Consider the following 21,166-nt stretch of genomic DNA (forward strand, 5'->3'; position numbering starts at 1 on the left):
ATGTTATCTCGGATAACGATTGCTTGTGCTTTCGGGCCACTATGCACTTCAACACCCTCCTATCCCTAGCAGCAAGCTTTGTCTTTCGTCTACTGTTGTGCTTTGAAGATGCCATTTTACCTTGTGTTGTGTACGCTGTCATAACGGCTGATACTGTGCTCCTTGCACACCCCACAAGGTTTATGGTTTCCGTCACCGTGGCTCCATCTGGACATGCTCCAACAATCATGCCTCTTTGGAATTCTGTCAAGTCTGATGTTGCAGTGTCTCTTGAGAGCATACGATAGACGAATGCACCACCAATGATTGCTGTTGACAGACCAATACCTTCCCCTTCACGGCCATGGGTGGCAGACTTCAGTGCCAGGTGGTGCTGCTGTACCGTTGCACAGTGGGCCAGAATTCTGAAAATGGGGACAAAAATCTGAATTGGTGAATAGAGATACTTTAGGCTGTCAGTATTTCTAATATAATACATAAAAAACATAAAGTTATTTAAATTCTGTAGTTATTCGCATGATAGAAGTGCAAAATAATAAAGTAACATGTTGTGTACAAAGAATATCCTGTGCTCATGTACTGAAAAAAAACCTGCAGTTTGCAACATCACATAAAATCAGTTAAATGCTGTGCTTGTTGAGATGGAAACACTATCAAATGGAGCCACGGTGGTCCAGTCGGTTGGGTGTCTGACTGCCAAGCAGGGACTCGAGTTTGATACTTGGGGTGGGTGATCTATGGTTGGATTTATTTTTTGGCCTATCTCCTGCCTAAAAGCAACTCGGGTTTGTACAGCATGTAATAAATCTGTACCCAGAGGCAACCAGGGAGGGAGAGAGGGGGGGTCAGCATGGTGCTGATCGCTTTGCCTCCACAAATGACCGACATTGTGAATATGTGGAGCCTCCACATTCCCCCATATTCCTTCATGGCATGGTGCAGTGGGCACGATGATTCTCACCTACCTTACACTACGAAATAAATTTTACTACAGTGCACTGTGTTCATATACTGTTTGAGATATACTTTCACTTTCATTGTTAGTAGTGCATAGATTTTCCATTGGTCTGGCAGATTGTTGGGGTTCATCTGACACACTATGATGTTGAGCAAGCGAGTGACGTCTTCGTATAGCGTACATGATTTCTTATCAGGCAAATGCCAAAGTCTTGATGGTAGTGGATCAGACTTCGGGGACAAAATTCGGGAGCTCTCGCGGGAAAGTCGCTCACTTAATGTTCTTGATTCTTGGTATTTGAACCTTCTCAGAGATCTGCCGACTAAAAGAACAGCTGCTGCTATGGAATCAGAACCGTGCACCAAGATCATGTGTACGGAATCGGACATATAATACCAGAAATATTCTGTTACAAGAAATTTCACAGTTACCAACACGAAAACTGTGAACGTTAGTATGGTGACTTGACGATTGTCTTTACAAAATACTTGCATCGTTGGATTAACGCCTTTTTGATACCTGTGATTTTCACTATTTTTTTAGGATCCCGAAAGAATTATTGTGTTGTCTTGCCATCATCAGAGGTGCCACTATCATCTTGTTTAGGCTTGTCAACGAAAATGCCCATGAAGCGTTTGAATTTCTCCTGGACGTTCGATTCTTAGGACTTTCGTTTTTGCTCTGTTTTCTCCACGAGCCTGCCTCTCTTCAATTCGATTGATATGTCAAGGAAAAGTCAAGAATCAAAACCAAGCACGTAGGATTGACAGTCAGAACTGAGTATTTGCTGCTCTTTAAGTGATCTTGTCAAACTTGTTTCCATTTCTGTCTGTCAAGCACCACAAACATAACCCACCTGAACAGATCATGTACCGCTCACTTTGTTGCAAACTAAGGTGTGAAAAAAAACTGTCAGATCTTCCCGAATACCAGATGAGAGGCATGTAGGACTGAGATGCTGTATATGGTCCCCATTATATTCAGAATCTGCTCGGGTTACATTAAATACTACTTTCTAATTCAATTCTATTTCAATGGAGGCTTATTTGCGGGTGTGAAATCATAATCAACTGACATTCTTTTTACATTTAGTAACTGACAATAGGCACTAGTTGGCAGCCAGCTTTCTCTTGGTTGCTTTTATAAGACTCATTCAATCATCCGGCATAAACATCTTCATCCTACCTCCTCCCACAAATTTTGAAAGTCAAATGGAAGAAACCCATATCATTGCAACTCAGCTGAAAATGGCAGCGTATGAACATGCTTGTATAACAATGTCCACAATTCAGTAAATCATTTCATACTCTACCCACAGGAAGTACATACCTTGACGATACGTAGAATATATGCAACAGAAGCCCATACAGATAGGGATCTGAGAATTCAAGATCAGTCTCAATGGGTGAAACGGTGTGCCAAATGTCTGTGAAATGGCATTTGGCAAATGTATGGGTTTTGCCCATCTTAAAATCCTCATTTACGTTAACATCTGGATGGAACTATTTGCATTTTGAGGTAGCCCCATGATTGTTCTACAAGGAACTATGGTTTAAAGGCTTGGCTTTCAAGTAGGAATTTCGATTTTTGTCCCCATTTTAAGAATTCTGACCCACTGTGCGATGGTGTGAAATGTGGCATACTTTTTCACAGGTGTTCATATTATTTTAACCCCCATCTGTTCATTCACCATTTCCCTCAACAGCGTACACTACTTGAAACATATAGCCATATTATTTTATGACTCACCCCGTATATTGTATTGTAATGAATGTTTCCTTTTTAAGTGATAAATTAGAGAGGTCACTATTATCAGTTAACATACTAACTATGTCAAGGGTATTTGTTTAAAAGAAAATAGTGAATAGAATCAAGTATGTGGATATTTTGCTTTCAGTAACTTTTAAGTTTATTTTAACTATACAGAGACATGGGAATTATATGGACTTTATTTTGAAGCCATTTCTTCATAAAGTGTTGTTTAATTTTTATTTGTGGAGAGAATTTTTTTTAAAATTTAAATTTAATTGTGATCTTTTTGGTTGTGTAGTGTGAAGTGGAGAAGTAGCGTTTAAACAGAATTTTTAAATTAATTTAATGAGAGTCATCAGTATTCTACCAGCACAGAATTGATAATTTTTTAGAAAAGAAGTTGTGATTTTTTCCCATAAGGGCTTGAATTCCAAGTGATGTATTTATGTAAAATATTGGCGGTGATGATGGTGTCTGATTTTATTAATTTTATTCCAGCTTTCATGCTCTGCTATACTCAGGATGATATTCACACAGAAGGTATTGGCAGATTTTCTTCTGACACACTCTGTGACACTTCCTGTTTCTCTGGTAGTTTTCCCTCCCTTGGAATAAAGAAGAACTAGTTGGTTTTCTTGTTAACATAACCATGAATATTTGGAATGATTATTGACTTTACACTTTTTCCTTACTGTAAAAAAATATAATCAGTTCTGGTTTAAATGGGAAACAACACGGTGACTGTAAGTTAATGTGTGACAGTTAAACCAGAACTGTTATAAAGATGATATTTCTATTTTTATCATCATTGTGAGTGGTTTTCTTGGCGCAAGTAGATGCATGCGTGTTGTTTTCCGTTCATTAGCTTGGTTGTGGTCCCATTCCTTTAATCTTTTTTTACTTCCCGGAGTATCTTGTTTGGTATGTAGCTAAATTAATATAATCCATTTGGTTTGCTTCAGTTATAATTATTTTTGTTCTTGGCGGTTATTCTCTTCAGCTGTGTTTTCATATTTGCATAGTGTTTTCATTTGTTAGATCAACTGGTGTGGAAAATTTTGCATGTGTTGTATTCCTTTAACCTCTTTTGTAGTTTTTATTTAATTTATTTAAATAATGTTTCTTTATTTAACATTCTACCCCTACTGCTTATGCAGCTGTTAATTTTGACGATGTAAGAATATTTCACTGAAATCTTGGCATAAACTTCTTTATTTATTTTAGGTTTCAACACATACATGTGTCCTTTTTTTAAGAACACACAAAGGTGAAACAATGTAACAATACCAAGTGGTAACAATGTTTGATACCCGGTGGTGACACATAGTGGTTTGAATCCTACTGTAAGCTCTAGGTCCAGTCCCGATTAGCCTATGTGAGCATAAAAGTGGGCTTAAAAACAAAACTCAATCAGGCAATTAAATAAGATTCAGAAAAAAAAACATTGAAGGTTCACCTCCAGTTGAAAAGAAAGTGTGCGTGGGGCTCAATGATTTTTCATAAATACACCTCTTTAAACCTGTCATTGTTCAATGAGGTTCTTTCATCAATTATTTCCAGAGGTTCCAGGTTTGAATCCTGGCCTGGGCATGGATGTTCTTTGTAAGCATCCTTTCATCAATTTCATCACTCATCGCGCTTGGCTAAAAGTGACAGAAAAGTGAAGTAAAATAACCAAATTCATCAATTCTTATTTCAGTTCTGATTTTCCATAATTTATAACAACGTTAATCCTTTGTATGTTCTTGCAAAACAAGTGCATGTATACTGAAAGACTGAGTAGATAAAGAAGTTATTTTGTTTATGTTGGTGTTTTAAAATAGAATATTCCATTGCCGAAAATATCTCCATGAATGGTTGTCTTTGATTTTGAAACTTCTTGTATAAAATATGTGTGATGCATCATGCTCATCTTTTAATGCCTTCACCTTAAAATGCCTACATTTACTTAAAGCTCATCTACATGTGTAATAGCTAGAGTTACATGTTTTGCATCTGTAATTAAAATTGAAGTTTGAATGTACATACTGAAAATTCTCTAATATAATGGTAGGAATTTTGATCTCTGTGGTACACTGTTGAATTTTTCGGCTGTTTTGACAGTACAAAAGAAACAAACATTGACAAGTTACATATTTATTTATCATAATCACATCACCTCCAAAATGGCAGAGATCAAGAATGTGTGGGCCCTACCCCCCACATCCCCTACATGAGCCTCAATGGCACGGTGCAATATGCCCGGCAACTTTACCTTACCTTTATCCTTTAGATATTTACACATATAAGGACGTTAAAGTGTAAATATTGATTTCCACATGAATGCATTTAGATAAACTCCTTATTTTGTGTATTACATACATAGTGTTGAAAGATTGAACATTTTAAAGAATTTTTAACTCTTATTCTGTCTTGTAGGAACATTTATAAACAAGTTAGGCAGTCATTTAACAGGACATCAAAATATTATGAAAACTGCCAACAGAGTCGTAGTTCCAAAAACAGCATAAATGCACATAGTAAACCACCACATTTTTTTCTCCTAAAACATGTTCAATATTCAGTATGTAATCCACATGAAGTTAACACTATTGTAGAACAAATTTAGATGTCATGGCTATTGCACATGTAGTTGAACACACATTCATAGTATTGTGAAAAATGAGCAGATAATTCAGGACCATGTGCGTTATACGAATTTTTGCTTCTTCCCATCTCTCGGAAGTGGAATCACCTTGCAATGCCCCCCCATGCTAAGAGTTGCGTAACAAATTGTGATTTTGTTCATCGTGTGCGCTTAAATAGCTTGCTTCTTAATACTTATTTTCTTCTTTTTTTATTATATTTTTACCATTTTTTATAGTTGATTTTACTTGTTACATAATGTGACAGTTGTGTAATTTGAGATTTTTTAAAAAAGAGAATTGAATACACACACAATATTGTTACATTTATGTTTCTGATGTTTGTTAGTATCATAAAAGGAGCTGTGATTCCTGACTATTAATTATGTATAGTGTATGTTTTCATACATCAGATAACGTAACTGATGAGTTGCAGTTTGCAAAATGACTAGTAATAAACATTCTTCTCTCTTTTGTTGTAATACTTTAATTCTATTGTTGCTTCTGTTCAGGGTGATAACTAATTCCTAAAGAGACCCCCTCCCCACCCCATTAATGTAATTGTTACTGATATTGCTTTGCAATAATGGATGTCACGTTCGATTTCAGATGGGAGTACATGTCAGTGTTCCATATTAAACTGTAGGTCCACTATGAGACTATGAGAAAAAGTAGATTTACAATTGAGCGCTGAATTGTACTGGTCTGGTTCACTTTGGACTGCATTATCTTATATTTCAGCCTAGAAGATAAATCACTAATAAAAATTATTAATTCGATAACATTTATTAAAAATGTCATAATTTATGAATATGTTTTTTTTCTTATTTACTGCCACTTGCGGTGAGTGATGAGAGATTAACAAGGAACACTCATACCCAAGCCAGGCGTCGAACCCATAAACTTTGGTGGCAGGATTGAAAGTCAAGCGCTTAACGCACTCGGCAACTTAGCTGGCTTAGTAGTAGGAAACCCAGTGGAGAATGGAGTACATAGTATTAGAAATGCCGCAAGAGTTATGTGTTAGTGAAAAACATGTACATACCTTTTTAACATTTATTGTTATACAAAAAAAAAGCAGTTGCATAGAAAAAGCATCACACAAGAAAATAAGAATCTGGAAAATCAACAAAAAACAACAGATCCGCTCTGAAGAATAGACTCCTCTCTGTATATGAAATGCGATATCGTTTTTGAACATTTGTCTAGATATATTTTATGGTGACTTCAACCTTATCACTTTCAAAATATGTTATATTCTGTACAAAATTCACACATTCTACAAGTACTTCCATCATCATTATTATTAGCAATTCCAGCACGAGTTGTGGTCCAACTTTGGCCAGCCCTGGCCCTCACCGGACTGTTGTACCATGAAGTGTAGAAGTTTGTTCAACTCTGATATCACTGTTGAATTAAACTTCTGTTATATCTTTTATGTGGACAGTCTTTTTTTCTGTTACCTCCTTACTTGCATTTATGAATACAGATTTTTAAAATATGTTTTAGTATACTAGACATGAATGTTCTACACAAGAATATATATACCCCAAACTCACCCCAGTGTGATGTATGCAAATTCAATTCAGGAAGATAGTAAACATGAAGAATATTCACATACAAACAGCTCTAGAAGGCTTTATTAATTGAAAAACGAAAGTAGCGGACAATGTTATTTAAAAAAATGTCATATATTTCAAATTCCATTTCAACAGTGGAATTGAGGAAAAAGTTGGATGTATAATATAAACACAAAGCTAAAAAGTAGGATATGTTGAAAAATTGGTGTGGGTGGAGAGGGATGAAGGTAGTATACGGTTTAGGGCAGGGGGAGCAGTACCGGCTATGGGGCTGACCTAACAGTAGCTGGTACATAAACATAATCTTTTCACACACAAGAAGTCAACAGTCAAAATGCCACATTAACCCAGAGGCAAAGCCATAGCTAGAGATTTGAGCAAAGATAGAATTTGGTGCAGAAAATTCAGTGCCTGCGATGCAGAACCACCCACCATCCAAAGGGGTATTACCTTGGATGCCCCTGCACCATGCAGTCGGCAGAGCCATAATCACTACCACTGGTTTACTTACCACTCTTGTAGTATATACAGCTATTAGAAAACAGCAGACAGATAATGGAAGAGATGAAACTTTTGAGAAGAGAAATAATATGTATAATTTCAGAAAGCATGAAGATACTTTAACAGCCACAATGTATTGGGCACATGAGCAGAGACCAATATAAACCTGAGAGCAGTGAATTTGGAGAAACTGAAAATTTTCAAGTGTAGAAAAACTTAACTACATTAGATTACTTTTCATGTAAATTATTTTCAGACCAATTTTATACTTTGTGTATAAGTTCTGAAGCATGTGCATTAATTTGTCATGATCACAAAATCATCTTTGAGAAGAATTGTATTATTTTCTGTTGTAAGAAGAAATTTACTAAGATGTTGAATTTTCTTAGCACTTACAAACTCCATCATTTGAAAAATATATCTTTTAAATATTACAAATTAAATAATAGTTATTACAATGGCTGTGGTGCAAAACCAACCGTTTGAGGGCTTCAATTTCTATGAATCTGTTTTTATTTTGCAACTTTCTCTATGAAGGTTTTCTTAGTACTTCAATATTGTTGTATTTTGTGAACAGTTAACACAATTCTTTTCCACCCCACTAATCAATGATGTTCATGTTATTTTTAAAAATAGAAGCCTACAGATTGAAACTTTGTATTAAGAACATACACTTTCAAGTTTGAGTCATTTAGCGTTGTTTCATCTGACATCTGGTATTAAACCGTATAGATGTTCTTCTTACATTTTCTATTCTCTTTCAGAATTGTTTCTAACTTTTTAATGGAATTTATGGTGTGTGAGCTGATACCTGAACAAATTCTACTTTTTCTGTTCTATTTTAATGTGTGAAATTGAAATTTCATGTTATTACAGTCACATTTAAACTTAAAGTTGGGGGATGCACTAACATTGTGACTGCGTTAATTTTTGGATGAGACGTTTCACAGTTTTAGGAAACGGGTATAATAAACAAGCAATAGAATTTGTAGCGTAAATTCATAAATGCATAAGAATAAGAAGATTAGTACAATTTAGAATTTTTTAAACCAATATTTCAAATTTTTGTCTTGTTATGCTCGTTACATTATTAATTAGAATGAATGTTTTTACTATATTATGTAAAGTTACTATTTGATGGTTTAACCTATATTCTAGTTATGAAACATAGGTGGTATGCAATTAACTAGTATATGTGCGTGTGTGTACTTAAACCATTGATATTTGCTGTTATATTGCATACTATGCATTGATTACTAGATTTAAAAGCATGTTTGCTTATCTTTGGCTACGTGTGTTTAAGCTTACCATCAGCAGTAACTAAATAGTGTTTTTAATCTGTGAAGATTCCTAAATGTTGGTACTTACTGCAATAAGTCTTTTTAATTTTTTTGTTATTTGCATAACTACAAGTTTGCGGAACTAACATCTTAATGTTTGTACTCATTTTTAGGTGGTGAAGAAACGGTACTGTCGTATGAGCTAGTACAACAGTTGCAGATTCAATATACTAGGCCTGTAATCATTCTTGGACCTCTGAAAGACAGGGTTAATGATGACCTCATATCAGAGTTCCCAGATAAATTTGGTAGCTGTGTTCCTCGTAAGTAGTGTTTTTTCTTGTTATTATTCATTTGTTGCATAGTGAGTAATACCATATTTATGCATGTGTCGACTGAACTTCTTTTTTTACCCAAAATTAGACAGAAAAAATTAGGTTGAACATATATTTATTTTTATTTTTAAAACATTAACACAAAATATATTGTAAAAACTATCTGCATAACCGCAGTCTTCATTTGTGTACCAAGGCCAGCCACACACCGGATCCGACATGACACGATGCAACATGGTGCAACACAACGAGTCATTTTGTTTGTTTGCTAAATTCTGATGGCAGATTTCGTCCATGTACGCAATAGTTCTAGTTCTATTTTTTATAATTTGGGAAGTGACTTAACAATACATAATAACAGTTTACAGCAGAATCAATGCATCAATGTATGTGTAGAATCAATGGTTGTGAATCAAGTCAGTTTGCATTTCCTTAAACGTATTGCTTATGTGACGTACAAAAATATAGCTGGCCGTGCCAGGGGTCCCGGGTTCAAATCCTGGCCTGGGCATGGATGTTTGTGAGTGTCCATTCATCAATTTCATCATGTCATCACTCATCCCCATCTTCGCAAAAATGGCACAAGAAGCAAAGTAAAATAAAGCAATCATGTACAAAAATATCGAGTTTATTTGCTGGCTTCAAGTTGCCCCCATTTCCGGTGCCTATTGTGAATGGATTGATGCATGCACAAATCGTTTTCTCGCAAACTGCTCCTTGTGAGTTCAAATTCTCCAGACCTTTGTTGTTTTGTGACAACCGTCACAATGTGACTCAAGTCATATGTTTTGTCCTGTGAGCGGCAGTCCACAACGGCCTCATGTTAAACTTTCCCTGAGTTGGTTTGAAACAAAAATGACTCGTCATATTGGATCAGGTGTGCGGCTGACCTAACAATACACGGAGAAAGGAGAGACTACAACCAACTCATGAACTAAAGTTGAGAGTTATTTGTTTACTCTCACAGTCACCACAGAAGAAAATGTTTCAAGTTCCTTGTGCCAGAGTGCTCCCATGTTGCCATGTTTATAATGTAAATTAATTACGACTTTACACTATTTAAAGTATATATTTGTATGACTTTGGGGGGAAGGGGGCTTCAGCCCCCCGAGCCCTCCCCCCTGGTTACGTTCCTGATATCAGCCATCATTTTGGAAACTACCATATTCAGTTAAACTTTAGAATTGTAAATAGATGGGGCTTGCATGACAACTCTCTTAAGTAGAATTTTCTGACATTTTCATTTGGAAGTTGTACAAATTATGAGATGTATCAACATTATAAGTTGTCTGGCACAGTCAGGTTTATTTATGTGATTTTTTGTTACATATTTCTAGAGCAGTGTATTGATATGTTGTTCTTTCCGATTATTCTTCTATAGATACAACAAGGCCGAAACGGGAGTATGAAGTGGATGGAAGGGACTATCACTTCGTGGCATCCAGAGAACAAATGGAACGTGATATTCAGAACCACTTGTTTATAGAGGCTGGCCAGTACAATGATAATCTCTACGGTACCTCTGTCGCTTCCGTCCGTGAGGTGGCTGAGAAGGTGAGTGCATTCTTCTCCTCTTGGATGTTAGTTTGCAGCTTTTACCTTCAAAGTATTGGTTCGGTTGGCTTTCTATTCATACAATTCTGTGCCTGCCAATCAAATTTTCAATCTGTCCCCTTTCCATTGATATCTTTTTATATGCCATCGGAAATTTGATATTCTCAAGAGAACAAATACAATTATCTCCCGTAAGCGAATATTTCTCCTTGCCTCCTACAGCCATCTACCCTTCAGTGGTAAATTTTCAATCTTGCCACTGAAGTTCTCAGGTTTAAATCCTGACCTGAGCACGAGTGTTCTTTGTAAATGGCCCTTCATCAATTTCATCCAATCATCAATTATACCCACCATTGTAGTTATCCAAAAGTAGCAGGAAAGTAATTCTAAATAACAAATACATCCAATTCCAGCAAATTCAAGTTAATTTATAGCTGCATTCAACTTTTTGATGACCTTCACAAATAACAATTTTTGGACAGATCCCTGCACACCTGTATAGCCACTGCAGGTGTGACCTTTTCAAGCACATGCTTTTCAAACTTGCTACGAAGCACAAAAAATTGTAGTTCGAAAACTAATTATCTTCGAGAGATGAGGTGAGATTTGTTTTCTTTCCTAAGATGTGGCTTTTAGAAGAGGTCAACTTTATACATCATGCCTCCCAATATTGGGTGTTAAAGGAAGAAGAAGATGAAGAAAATTGAAAAATAAAAATTGTCATATGGCATGCCCCTGTGACCGCCACAATAGACCAAAGCGAATATAAAAAATGTAGTATTTAGCAGTGGCACATTCCTACAACGATGCCAAGTTTAGTAGAAAACAGGCTTATACTTCGTGTGGAAAAAAAATAACAATGTACAAGAACAGCAGTGTTGCCAGCTTACAGAAACATATTCAGTAACAATGGATATACACATTATTTGTAATTCGAGTAAGTAATAGCTTTAGAAGTATACTAATGAACAAAAAAGACAGAACTGAAATATTGTGTGTATTATTTTCAAGAAATGCACATTAATTGCTGCCACAGGTGCTGGATGATATATCTCCCATCTGTCCACAACCACAATATGTGAAAAAATATAAAAATAAATAATAAGATGAAGTGTGGTTATGGGTTGGAGTGGGTAATCTCAGGTGAAATCTAACAAAGTGCTTCCATAACTTACTCAACTTCTAGTCAATGACTATTTAGAGCGAAGAGGGGCCCTGGTGGTAAAGGCAGCTGGAGTGTGTTGCTGATCACATCATTTCCATATATGCTCTACCCCCACACCCTCTGTATGCCTTCATGGCATGGTGCAATACAGGGGATAATTTTTTAAAGTATAGCTCAATAAAACAAATGTAAATATTCTGTGTATAGTTTTCGTAATGATTTTTTTTTCTAAGGAGGAGGATATGATACTTAAGTACAAAACTGGACAGAAAAAAACAAACTCTACCTTCGTTCCATCTTATCTAAGCATGAATTTACACGTGTCCACCGATCAAGACATGTAGTTGCTGATTGTTCTAGGGAATGCACCTCATAGTGTTGTTTGGTGGTTTATTTTATTTGATTCTACACAAATTATACCAGTTGATTTATGGCACAGAGGCACAAATGTCTCTCACTACTGAAAACAGTGCCCCCTCTGGAATAACAGCTTGGCTATGAGAGGAGTTTAAATGTGAGAAGGGGAATAATTAATGCTCCTTTGTCCTTCACCTATTTATTATGCACAGGCCGAACAGGTAAGGGAGTGAACATGCCCAAGCCGGGTTTGAACTGACACTTAATTTACTGGTGTCATCATTGTACCTGATCTGGTCCGTCGGCTTGGTCGTGTCGGTGCCATGTGGTCTGTTGATGGTGTGTACTTTGGACATTGCCCACGGACACACTTCACGAGTTGCACCACTTAGACCAACCACTCGCCTTGCTTGTTCTCTTCACACTTCCTTTTGCGACCTCTCGACACCCGAGAGCTGGCTGGAGTTTTTGTGATGACATACCATTTTATTTCCTGCTCGTGACAATATAATGTTCCATTTTTTTGCGGAACAGCATGCTTTAAGCATATAATTTTGTGTTGTGTATTCAGTTTAACTCACCTTTTCTTTCTAGTTAATGTAAATTGTGTTTTGTTTTTTTTCAGGGCAAACATTGTATATTAGATGTTAGTGGGAACGCCATCAAGAGGTTACAGGTAGCTCAACTCTATCCGGTAGCAATCTTCATCAAACCAAAGTCTGTAGAATCAATTATGTAAGTATATTATTTTGTTGTAATAATCTTAGTGTCATATAGTGTGTCTGAATAAACAGATAGACAGTTTTTGAATGTGTGTGTACTTTTTTCAAACAGCTTTGTTAAGCTTGGTAAAACAAACAGATAATATCATATATAACTTAATGCCATTGAAAAGTAATTATAATAAAATAAGTAATTGCATGTGATAGTATTGAAAGAAATGATTTGTTTACTGGCCACCACATATTACACACACTTTTTACAAGTCTGTGGGTAAAACTAATATGAGGGTCCCCAGAGGCCTAGAAACTGCAAAACTTGGTAAATCAACTATGAGTGAAAGTGGAAATGAAGTGTAATGGGTATTTTTTATACCCAAGTTGGTTCAGAATAAATTATGTATATAAATTTATTTTTTTATTCTAAAAAATTTAATCATAAAATTAGAGTACATCATAACAGTAGCAGAATCCCTTGGAAAATAATGTGACTATACGTAGAAAAATGAAGTGGGCATTGTTAACTTTTTTTGTTTCTGTATGACCAATTGGCCCTTACTTTTCAAATGCACTTAATAGTAAGAATCTATTGACGAGTTACAATGACTGAAGCAGAAGGAGTGAAAATTAGAAGAAATTCATTGTGTTCTGTAGCTGCTAAATATAAGAATGGTGACTTTCCTTTGTCGTGTGGGAACTTCTACAACTTGCTAATACTGCTTTTTCTACATTAAAGACTACTCATGAAGGTTGCGTATTTCTGAAGGGAAGGTTTGTTTTTAAGTGATGCATGTCACTTGTAGCCTGTAACTTCAGTCTGAAATCTGTTGTAAAGTACTTTATAAGTACATCTAGTGTCCCCCCTCCCCCAAGGAGATTTCTGCAGTTCCTCACCACTGCCACATTGTTTTTTTTTTATATAACTGCTTTACCCTCGTTGTTGCCAAAATGAATAAGAGAATGTGCGACAACAGTCACTTATTTATAGAATAAACCATGAAATCTCATCAGTTCTCAAAAGGCATTTATAGTAAAAGGCTTCAAATTCAGATTGCAATCCCATATATGTACACCATGTTTCAAAAAGATGAGAACAATTTCAACTAGTTATTAAATTGTCAAAATAAGACATAATTTCATACATATATAGTGTAACTGACCAAGTTTCAAGTAGTTCAACAATATTTACACATCCATGGGTAACCAAAGACAGTGTATGATCCTAAGAAGGAATTCAAGGGATTTGAGGTAGATGCTACCTGAGCCCTTAGTAGATCCAACAGTTCTGTTCATTGTGGCAGTGGAGATCATCCATTGAATAAAAAAATCCAGTCCGCCACAAATTCTAAGAAAACACACAGATCAACACAGAGTTAGCTCTACCAAACAATTAAAAAAATGAAGAAGAACAGTTGAATAAATTAGTAAGCTAAAACTTCAACTAATATAGTCAAAAAACTTAAGTCTACTAACTTTTTTGTCTATAAGCTGTTGGGAGAACCCCATTCAATTAAAGTTCACATTAATATTTTTTTAGTAATGGGACAGATTAATCGGTATTGGCCGATCAATTTATTGGTAAAATTACTGTTTATCTATGAATACAGGGTGAGTCAAAATTATGTGAACAATCTGTTCTATAACAAAAACTCTGAGTGTTCACATAATTTTGACTTGCCCTGTATTTTATAATTTAATGCAATATTCTACCATTTTGTTATAATTTTTATGGATATAAACATACAATCTTCATACCGTACTTTTATTTAAAGTAAATTTCTAAATATACAGCTCCTTTCGCATTGCAGTCATCTGCTAACACACATTTATAAAGGAATGAATGAAACATTTAGATTCTTCTAGGATCATTTAGAATTTTATATCAGATCGGTTATCGTTGATATCGGCCAAAATTTCATATCGGCCCATCCTAAATATTTTTTTAAAGCTTTGGCTGCTAGTTTAATGCTTGTGTATACTTTTTATTTAATTTTTCTTGTAGTATTTTTCTGTGTTTTAAACAACATACTGCATTTTTTCAGGGAGATGAATAAGAGAATGACTGAAGAACAAGCAAAAAAGACTTTTGAGCGTGCCATGAAGATGGAACAGGAATTTGGTGAATTCTTCACAGGTGAGTGTGCATAGGGGCATTTTTTATATTTCACTCCTGCAGGAAGGACATAAATTGTAAATTCATGGAAATGTTGACTGCATACTGGGTATACATTGGGTTGCATAGGCACAAAAAAAATGATGTTTAATCAACAATTTGTTTTTATGTTCTGTGAAAGTTTATATGATCGGCAACCCTGATTATTCAAAAAGGTTACTTGCCAAGGTTGTTTTTTTTACCTCCCACGGAACTGTTGCCTCATGGAATTTATATTCTTAAATTACCGCTGCCATTCCTCTGCCACACCAAATACATTTGCTATACCAGATGGCCATGAAAGAAGCTTTTTGATTGTCAGCTTGCCTGAGAAATCCGCAAGCACCTTGTCATTGGTGCAAGTAGAAAGAAGTGTGTACTTGAATTGAATTGAACATTGTAATGGTGGCTGCAGTGACTTCGTTGGTGCAATTTTTCATGTTCATCTATTTTATAAGATGCACATTCAGGAGAAAATTATCCTTGTTTTTAGAAATTCCTTCAAATTGTATTCTGAGAACCTTATATCAGCATTTCTCTTGATTTTGTTTACTATTGTTTGCCAAAAAGGAATATAAATCATAGTACAAATTTTAAAATTTGTTTTAATGATTCCATAAGAACTGCAATTTTCTTCTAACTGTACAATACATAAATATTTAGTGTAAAATATTAATATCAATTAAGTTTGATTATAAGAATTGTTGTTAAAATAACCTTGAGTTTTTGGAAACTTTGTCTTGAAAACCTGGAAAATACTTTAATATTTATCTAGCTCTTAGAGCAGCTACCCTGAGATAAGTACTTAGTGTTATCAGCGTTAAAATGTGACGGGCCTCCCTGATGGTGAAGTGGTAATGTCTGCCTTGTAATCAAGGGTTCCCTGGTTTGATACCAGGTGGAGATGCATAGTGGTTTGGTTAATTGATTTGCATTATTTTACTTCGCTTTTTGTGCCACTTTTGGCTAATTTGCAAAGATGAGTGATGATATGATGAAATTGATGAATGGACACTCATAAACATCCATGGCCAGGCCAGTATTTGAACCCGGGATCCCTGACATCGTAGCGTGATGTGCTAACTACTCTGCCACATGGGCCGGGATAGTGGTTTGGATCCAACTTTAAACAGTAGATCCAGTCCCAATCTGTACATAAAGTCAACTTGAAAGAACAACTCAAAAAAATTAAAATCCGGCCACAAGAAAACACAACGTGAGATGCAGCCCAAGATAATTCCGTAAAGAGCTGTCAACATTATAAGAATATCTTGTTGTCATTGTCAGGATAAAATAAAAGACAGGATTGTGAGAACTCACCAAAACGTAGAAAGCCCTATGTGACCCTTAATTTTTATGCTGTTTGGTGTGTCGTATTTTGTGTCTGGCTAAACAAGCATTCAGCAAGTATTTAGATGGAAAAACTGATTGGTACATTTTTATAATTTCAGCTGTGGTTCAGGGCGATACCCCAGAAGACATCTACTTGAAGGTGAAGGAGGTCATACGTGAACAGGCTGGTCCTATCATCTGGGTGCCATCGAAGGAACAGCTGTGACGGGAACATGAAGGAGAAGATTCCTAAGTGATTTCGAACTCCTAAGCCCATATGGGCAAAATAAAAGCACTTCTGGACGAGCCTTCAGTGTAGGCAGTGGCAATTGAAGTGTGGATTAGTGCAAGTTTTTTTTTTTAAACATAGCAAGCAGAGGAACTTGCTAAGAATATTTAAAGAGAAAGATATTAATTAGCTTTTTATGCTGTAAGGCTGAACACAATGATAAGTACCTTTACAAAAAAGAAAATCGTAATTGGAGAAAACCTGGAATCTACTCTGTATACCCTTCCATGTACGAAGTCCCTTGTTCGATTCTTAGGTACAAAGTGTAAGTGAGTAAATATGCAAAGAGAAGGTATAGTTGAAAATAAAAGCATTATTAGCTTTTTTTTTGCACGTGCAGCTGAGGAAAGATGAAGGAATGGACAGCAATCATTATTCCCATAGAAGGATCTTATAATAAGTAAATGGTTTTCAGATTTTTTTTTATTGTTCAGCCTTTTTTGAGAAACGAATACTGCCTCAGAATTCCATTGTTAACAGCTGAAGGCAGGTTCACAAGTTTCCATGAATAAATATATCCTCCTCCTCACTTGGGGAAAACAAATAATATGCCAAATGTAATATACTTAAAGATTTTACCAGAATTTTTATTAAGATTTTTTTCAGTGACATGGCAAAATGCTGAAAATATTTTAAGTAAAAAAAAGAAAAAGGAGAAAGACTTTGTCTTACTTTTATCTAGCGTGGAAAGTAACTTATTTACAGGCCGAAAAACAAAACAAACTTTACAAGATATAAATAGGCTAATGGTAATGGGTTATTGCAAGTCTGGAGGAAAAGTTACTACTTTTTTTTTCGTTTGTTGTTGTTTATTGTTGTTGTTGTATTGGGCAACCAATGGCTTTGATAAATTTTTCAAGACAGAACAGGTTTGGTATGTACCATGTTGCAGCTGGTACTGATTAATCACTTTAAGAGCAGGGTAGCGTAAGTTGCAAGAATATAAAGTTAGTAATGCAAAAAGATTCACAAGGAGTTGTTCTTTGTGTGTCAAATGTGAAATATCAGCAGTTCAAGAAATAGAGATATGTGGCTTTTCCATTTTACAATTTTAAAGAAATGAAAAATTGTGACAAAAGCACTGACTTTTTTAAGTTGCATTATAAAAGTATTACGTATGGCATGATGTTGATATAAGTACTTATCAACAAAAAAATGGCTCCTTTTCATCAAGCCTTTGTGATGTATATATTATATAGTAAATATGTTGCATTTGTTTACATACTATTTTTAAAGAAGAAAAAAAAAGAAGTACATTATTGTAGTAAAGTTAACAAAGATTTTTGCCTGTATCATAACTGCAACAATGCAAAAAGTGCCCTAAATAAGTGATAAGAAGAAATGGGGAAAATGTGAGAGTAAGGAACTCCTGACAGAATGAATGATACTTAAAACTTTTTCTATATACTGAACTAACCTCTTTCAATATATAGTCTGCAGTTCTCTTGTGTCTTGGGAAAACAAGACAGTGGCAGCAATATCTTCCACTTGGAAACAGATCAAACAGAACTGATTGCTCATACAGCCACTGTGAAAGAGTAGCGTCTGTGCTACCGGAGTTGAATCTGTCACTGGCCTGTCTGTCTGTCTTACAGCTGTGTAAAACTGTTATCTGTACCACCTGAATGCCCTTCAAAGTGTAAATAAAAATTTCAATCCTTAATAAATGAGGGTTTCTTTTTTGTATGCTGTACCCTGTCTCGGTTATATCTGGCGCAAGGCCGCGAAGGTGGGAAATCAAGTGGGCAGTGTGAAACAGTAGACACTGGTAACTGCAATCACCCCCCTCCATGCAATCCCATTCCCTCTCACATGTTCATTGGTGAGCAGTCTCACGTCACTACTTGCGCAGACTTGTTTTATTCGCCTGCTCCAGAGATAACCTGGATAGAGTATAATTAAGGCTGAGCCGATACCAGTGGTATCAGAAACTATCAATTGAAATTTAATCACGATACCAGGTGGTAGTTTCTTGAGTTCAGTGTATTATGGACTCTGTGTAAATGCCATGTGGCACTTTTGCAGTCTAAATATCTTGAGAATTATGCGAAAGTGATTTTTTAAATTTTTGTAACATTTTAGGAAGAAATATATTATGTGAATAAATTATTATCTCATGTGCAATTTGGAACCTCAATTTTATGTTTTTCAGGGGACCAAGCTGAAAAAACTTAACTTGCTCAAAAATTTAAAATTGAGGAAAATTTTATAACCTGTTCGCTATTCATAATTGGGAAAAGAGAGATGCGGTAGTATATAAATATGGAGAAACTAGTACTGACTTTTATCTGCGAAGCTGTTTTTTTCTTTTGTGATTAATTTCAGTGGCCACTGCCACCATCCTCATTGGAACTTGCTGTACTGTTGCTTGGCGTGCGTCTTTTGTTTGTAGTTCTCTGGCTGCCGCTAGGTGCGCTGTTGTTAACTTTGCATCTCGGTCTGTGTAGTCTATTTCCGGGTGATAACTGTTGTAGTAGGGGAATCCAAGTGTGGTGCACTTGCTTGCTATCGATGTTCAGCTCGTGCGAGAAGTGCATTATGGCGTGTGTTTCCTTGATTTTGGTGTCTACGAGCGTGTGGACAGTGTGTTTGAATTGAACCTTTTGAATTTTATGGCTATTGTATTTGATATGTTTAGCAAGACCAGTAGTGACCCCCTTGATAACCCAGTTGTATACGATGCAGAGTGTGAATGCAAGGCACATTACATCGACAGGTCCATCAGATCTGTCGATGAAAGAATCCAACAGCCCAACCCACTACAGGTCTTGCTAAACATATCAAATACAATAGCTGTAAAATTCAAAAGGTTCAAGTCAAACACACTGCCCACACGCTCATAGACACCAAAATCAAGGAAACACACGCCATAATGCACTTCTCGCACGAGCTGAACATCGATAGCAGGCAAGCGCACCACACTTGGATTCCCCTACTACAACAGTTATCACCCGGAAATAGCAGACGACACAGACCGAGACGCACAGTTAACAACAGCGCATCTAGCGGCAGCCATAGAACTACAAACAAAATACGCACGCCAAGCAACAGTACAGCAAGTTCCAACGAGGATGGTGGCAGTGGCCACTGAAATTAATCGAAAAAGTAAAAACAGCTTCGCGGATAAAAATGAGTACTTGTTTCTCTGTATTTACTGTTTGCTATGTTGGAACCATCAAGGTTGAATATATAATGCGGGAAAATGTAAAATTCGGAAACATAAATTCGGGGTTCTACTGTATGAATATTTCAAATCATAACTCTGGTAGATTGGTATGATATTGTTCCAATGGACAATTTGTAAGTATTCTTAGGTGTGGCATTTTGAAACAGAGATGTAGAGAAGATAATTAATAGTTGCAACAGATTTAATCATGGAAATGAATTGAAATGCTGCTAAAGAGGGGGATAGGTTTATGGCTTGATGATGACATCCATTTCTGTTCACACATTCCTGCAGTTGTCTACGAACATCCTGCATAGCTCGACGTAACATATCCATAAGAATTGAGTAATTCTTCAGTCGTAGCAGGTCAAGTCGAATGAATTTGTGAGGAAATCTCCCAGATTCCTGTGGATATGCTACGTCAAACTATGCAGGATGTCCCTAAACGACTGAAGAAATTGTCGTCATCTACTGGACATCATCATCGAACCAATAAACCCACCAATCTTTTCAGCAGAGTGTAATTATGTAATGGCATCCTCTGCACTATTCATTTCAATGATTAAATCTCTTGAAACTATTTATTCTCTTCTCTACACCTTCGTTTCAAAATGTTCCATTTTTTTTTGGGACAACCTTTATTTGGAATTGTTTCAATTTTCAAGTACCTGTAGAAATCAATAAGAGTATCAGCAGTGGTATCAAGTGATATCGGCAGTCCTTTTTTTGCAACATCCCTTTGAGGGCCAAGTCTGCTAAGCTGCTTCTCTTTGGATAATGCATGGTCAGCACATGAAGTCTCAACCCTGATCTTGTTGACTTTCTTGACTGGAGGAATTCGTCAAAATTTAAAATAAGCATTTTTCAATGAATGGGTCAAAATAGTAGTAAAACGTTAATACCATATTTACTCATGTACAATACACACTTTCTTCAAAAATGTTTGCCCCCAAAGAGAGCAGTGCGTATAATGCACAGAATAATACAGACAGGCAACATGAAACCATGCATATTTTCACTATGTTACTGGGTATAACAGGTGCAACTACAAATTACCAGATTGGGTTCCTTGAGCAATGATAATTAGAAAAGGAAAAAAAAACTCTTATTAAAGCATAAGGACAGTTTCCCATGATTTTTCACTTTGTAACTGAACGTTTTGCGATACCGAGAAAAGCAGTGCCATTCTGGTGGAATTCGAGTATGCATATCAATGGTTGGGCAAGAAATAATAGAGAAAATAACTTCCTGAGCACTGCAAATCCATAATGCTTTCTTCTCCTACAGAAGTGAAAGTTTGGGATACTAAACACAGTGGAGGGAGAGGGAGAAGATATCGTGGGTTGGTGACTCACTGTATACACAAGATGATATTCTTCTCTTGGTCAACATAGCAACAGGT

General features: G+C 36.0%; 1 protein-coding gene across 14 annotated transcripts in view; it reads left to right on the top strand.

Moving 5' to 3' along the window:
• The window catches only part of LOC145981874 (disks large 1 tumor suppressor protein-like), a 1,252,559-nt gene extending 1,234,294 nt beyond the window's left edge, over positions 1 to 18,265 (top strand). For 10 of the 14 annotated variants that reach the window (XM_083115344.1, XM_083115335.1, XM_083115336.1 and 7 more), the window contains 6 exons: positions 3,209 to 3,301; positions 8,869 to 9,018; positions 10,412 to 10,584; positions 12,732 to 12,841; positions 14,868 to 14,959; positions 16,429 to 18,265. In XM_083115344.1, coding sequence (XP_082971470.1) covers positions 3,209 to 3,301; positions 8,869 to 9,018; positions 10,412 to 10,584; positions 12,732 to 12,841; positions 14,868 to 14,959; positions 16,429 to 16,535 — 725 coding nt within the window. In that variant the 3' untranslated portion in view covers positions 16,536 to 18,265. The remainder of the gene's footprint in view (positions 1 to 3,208; positions 3,302 to 8,868; positions 9,019 to 10,411; positions 10,585 to 12,731; positions 12,842 to 14,867; positions 14,960 to 16,428) is intronic. The other 4 variants (XM_083115340.1, XM_083115337.1, XM_083115342.1 and 1 more) reach the window with 2 other exon arrangements.
• Positions 18,266 to 21,166: the final 2,901 nt, after the last annotated feature.

This window comes from Lepisma saccharinum, chromosome 30 (genome assembly GCF_977018435.1).
Source record: "Lepisma saccharinum chromosome 30, izLepSacc3.1, whole genome shotgun sequence".
NCBI classification, from domain to species: domain Eukaryota; kingdom Metazoa; phylum Arthropoda; class Insecta; order Zygentoma; family Lepismatidae; genus Lepisma; species Lepisma saccharinum.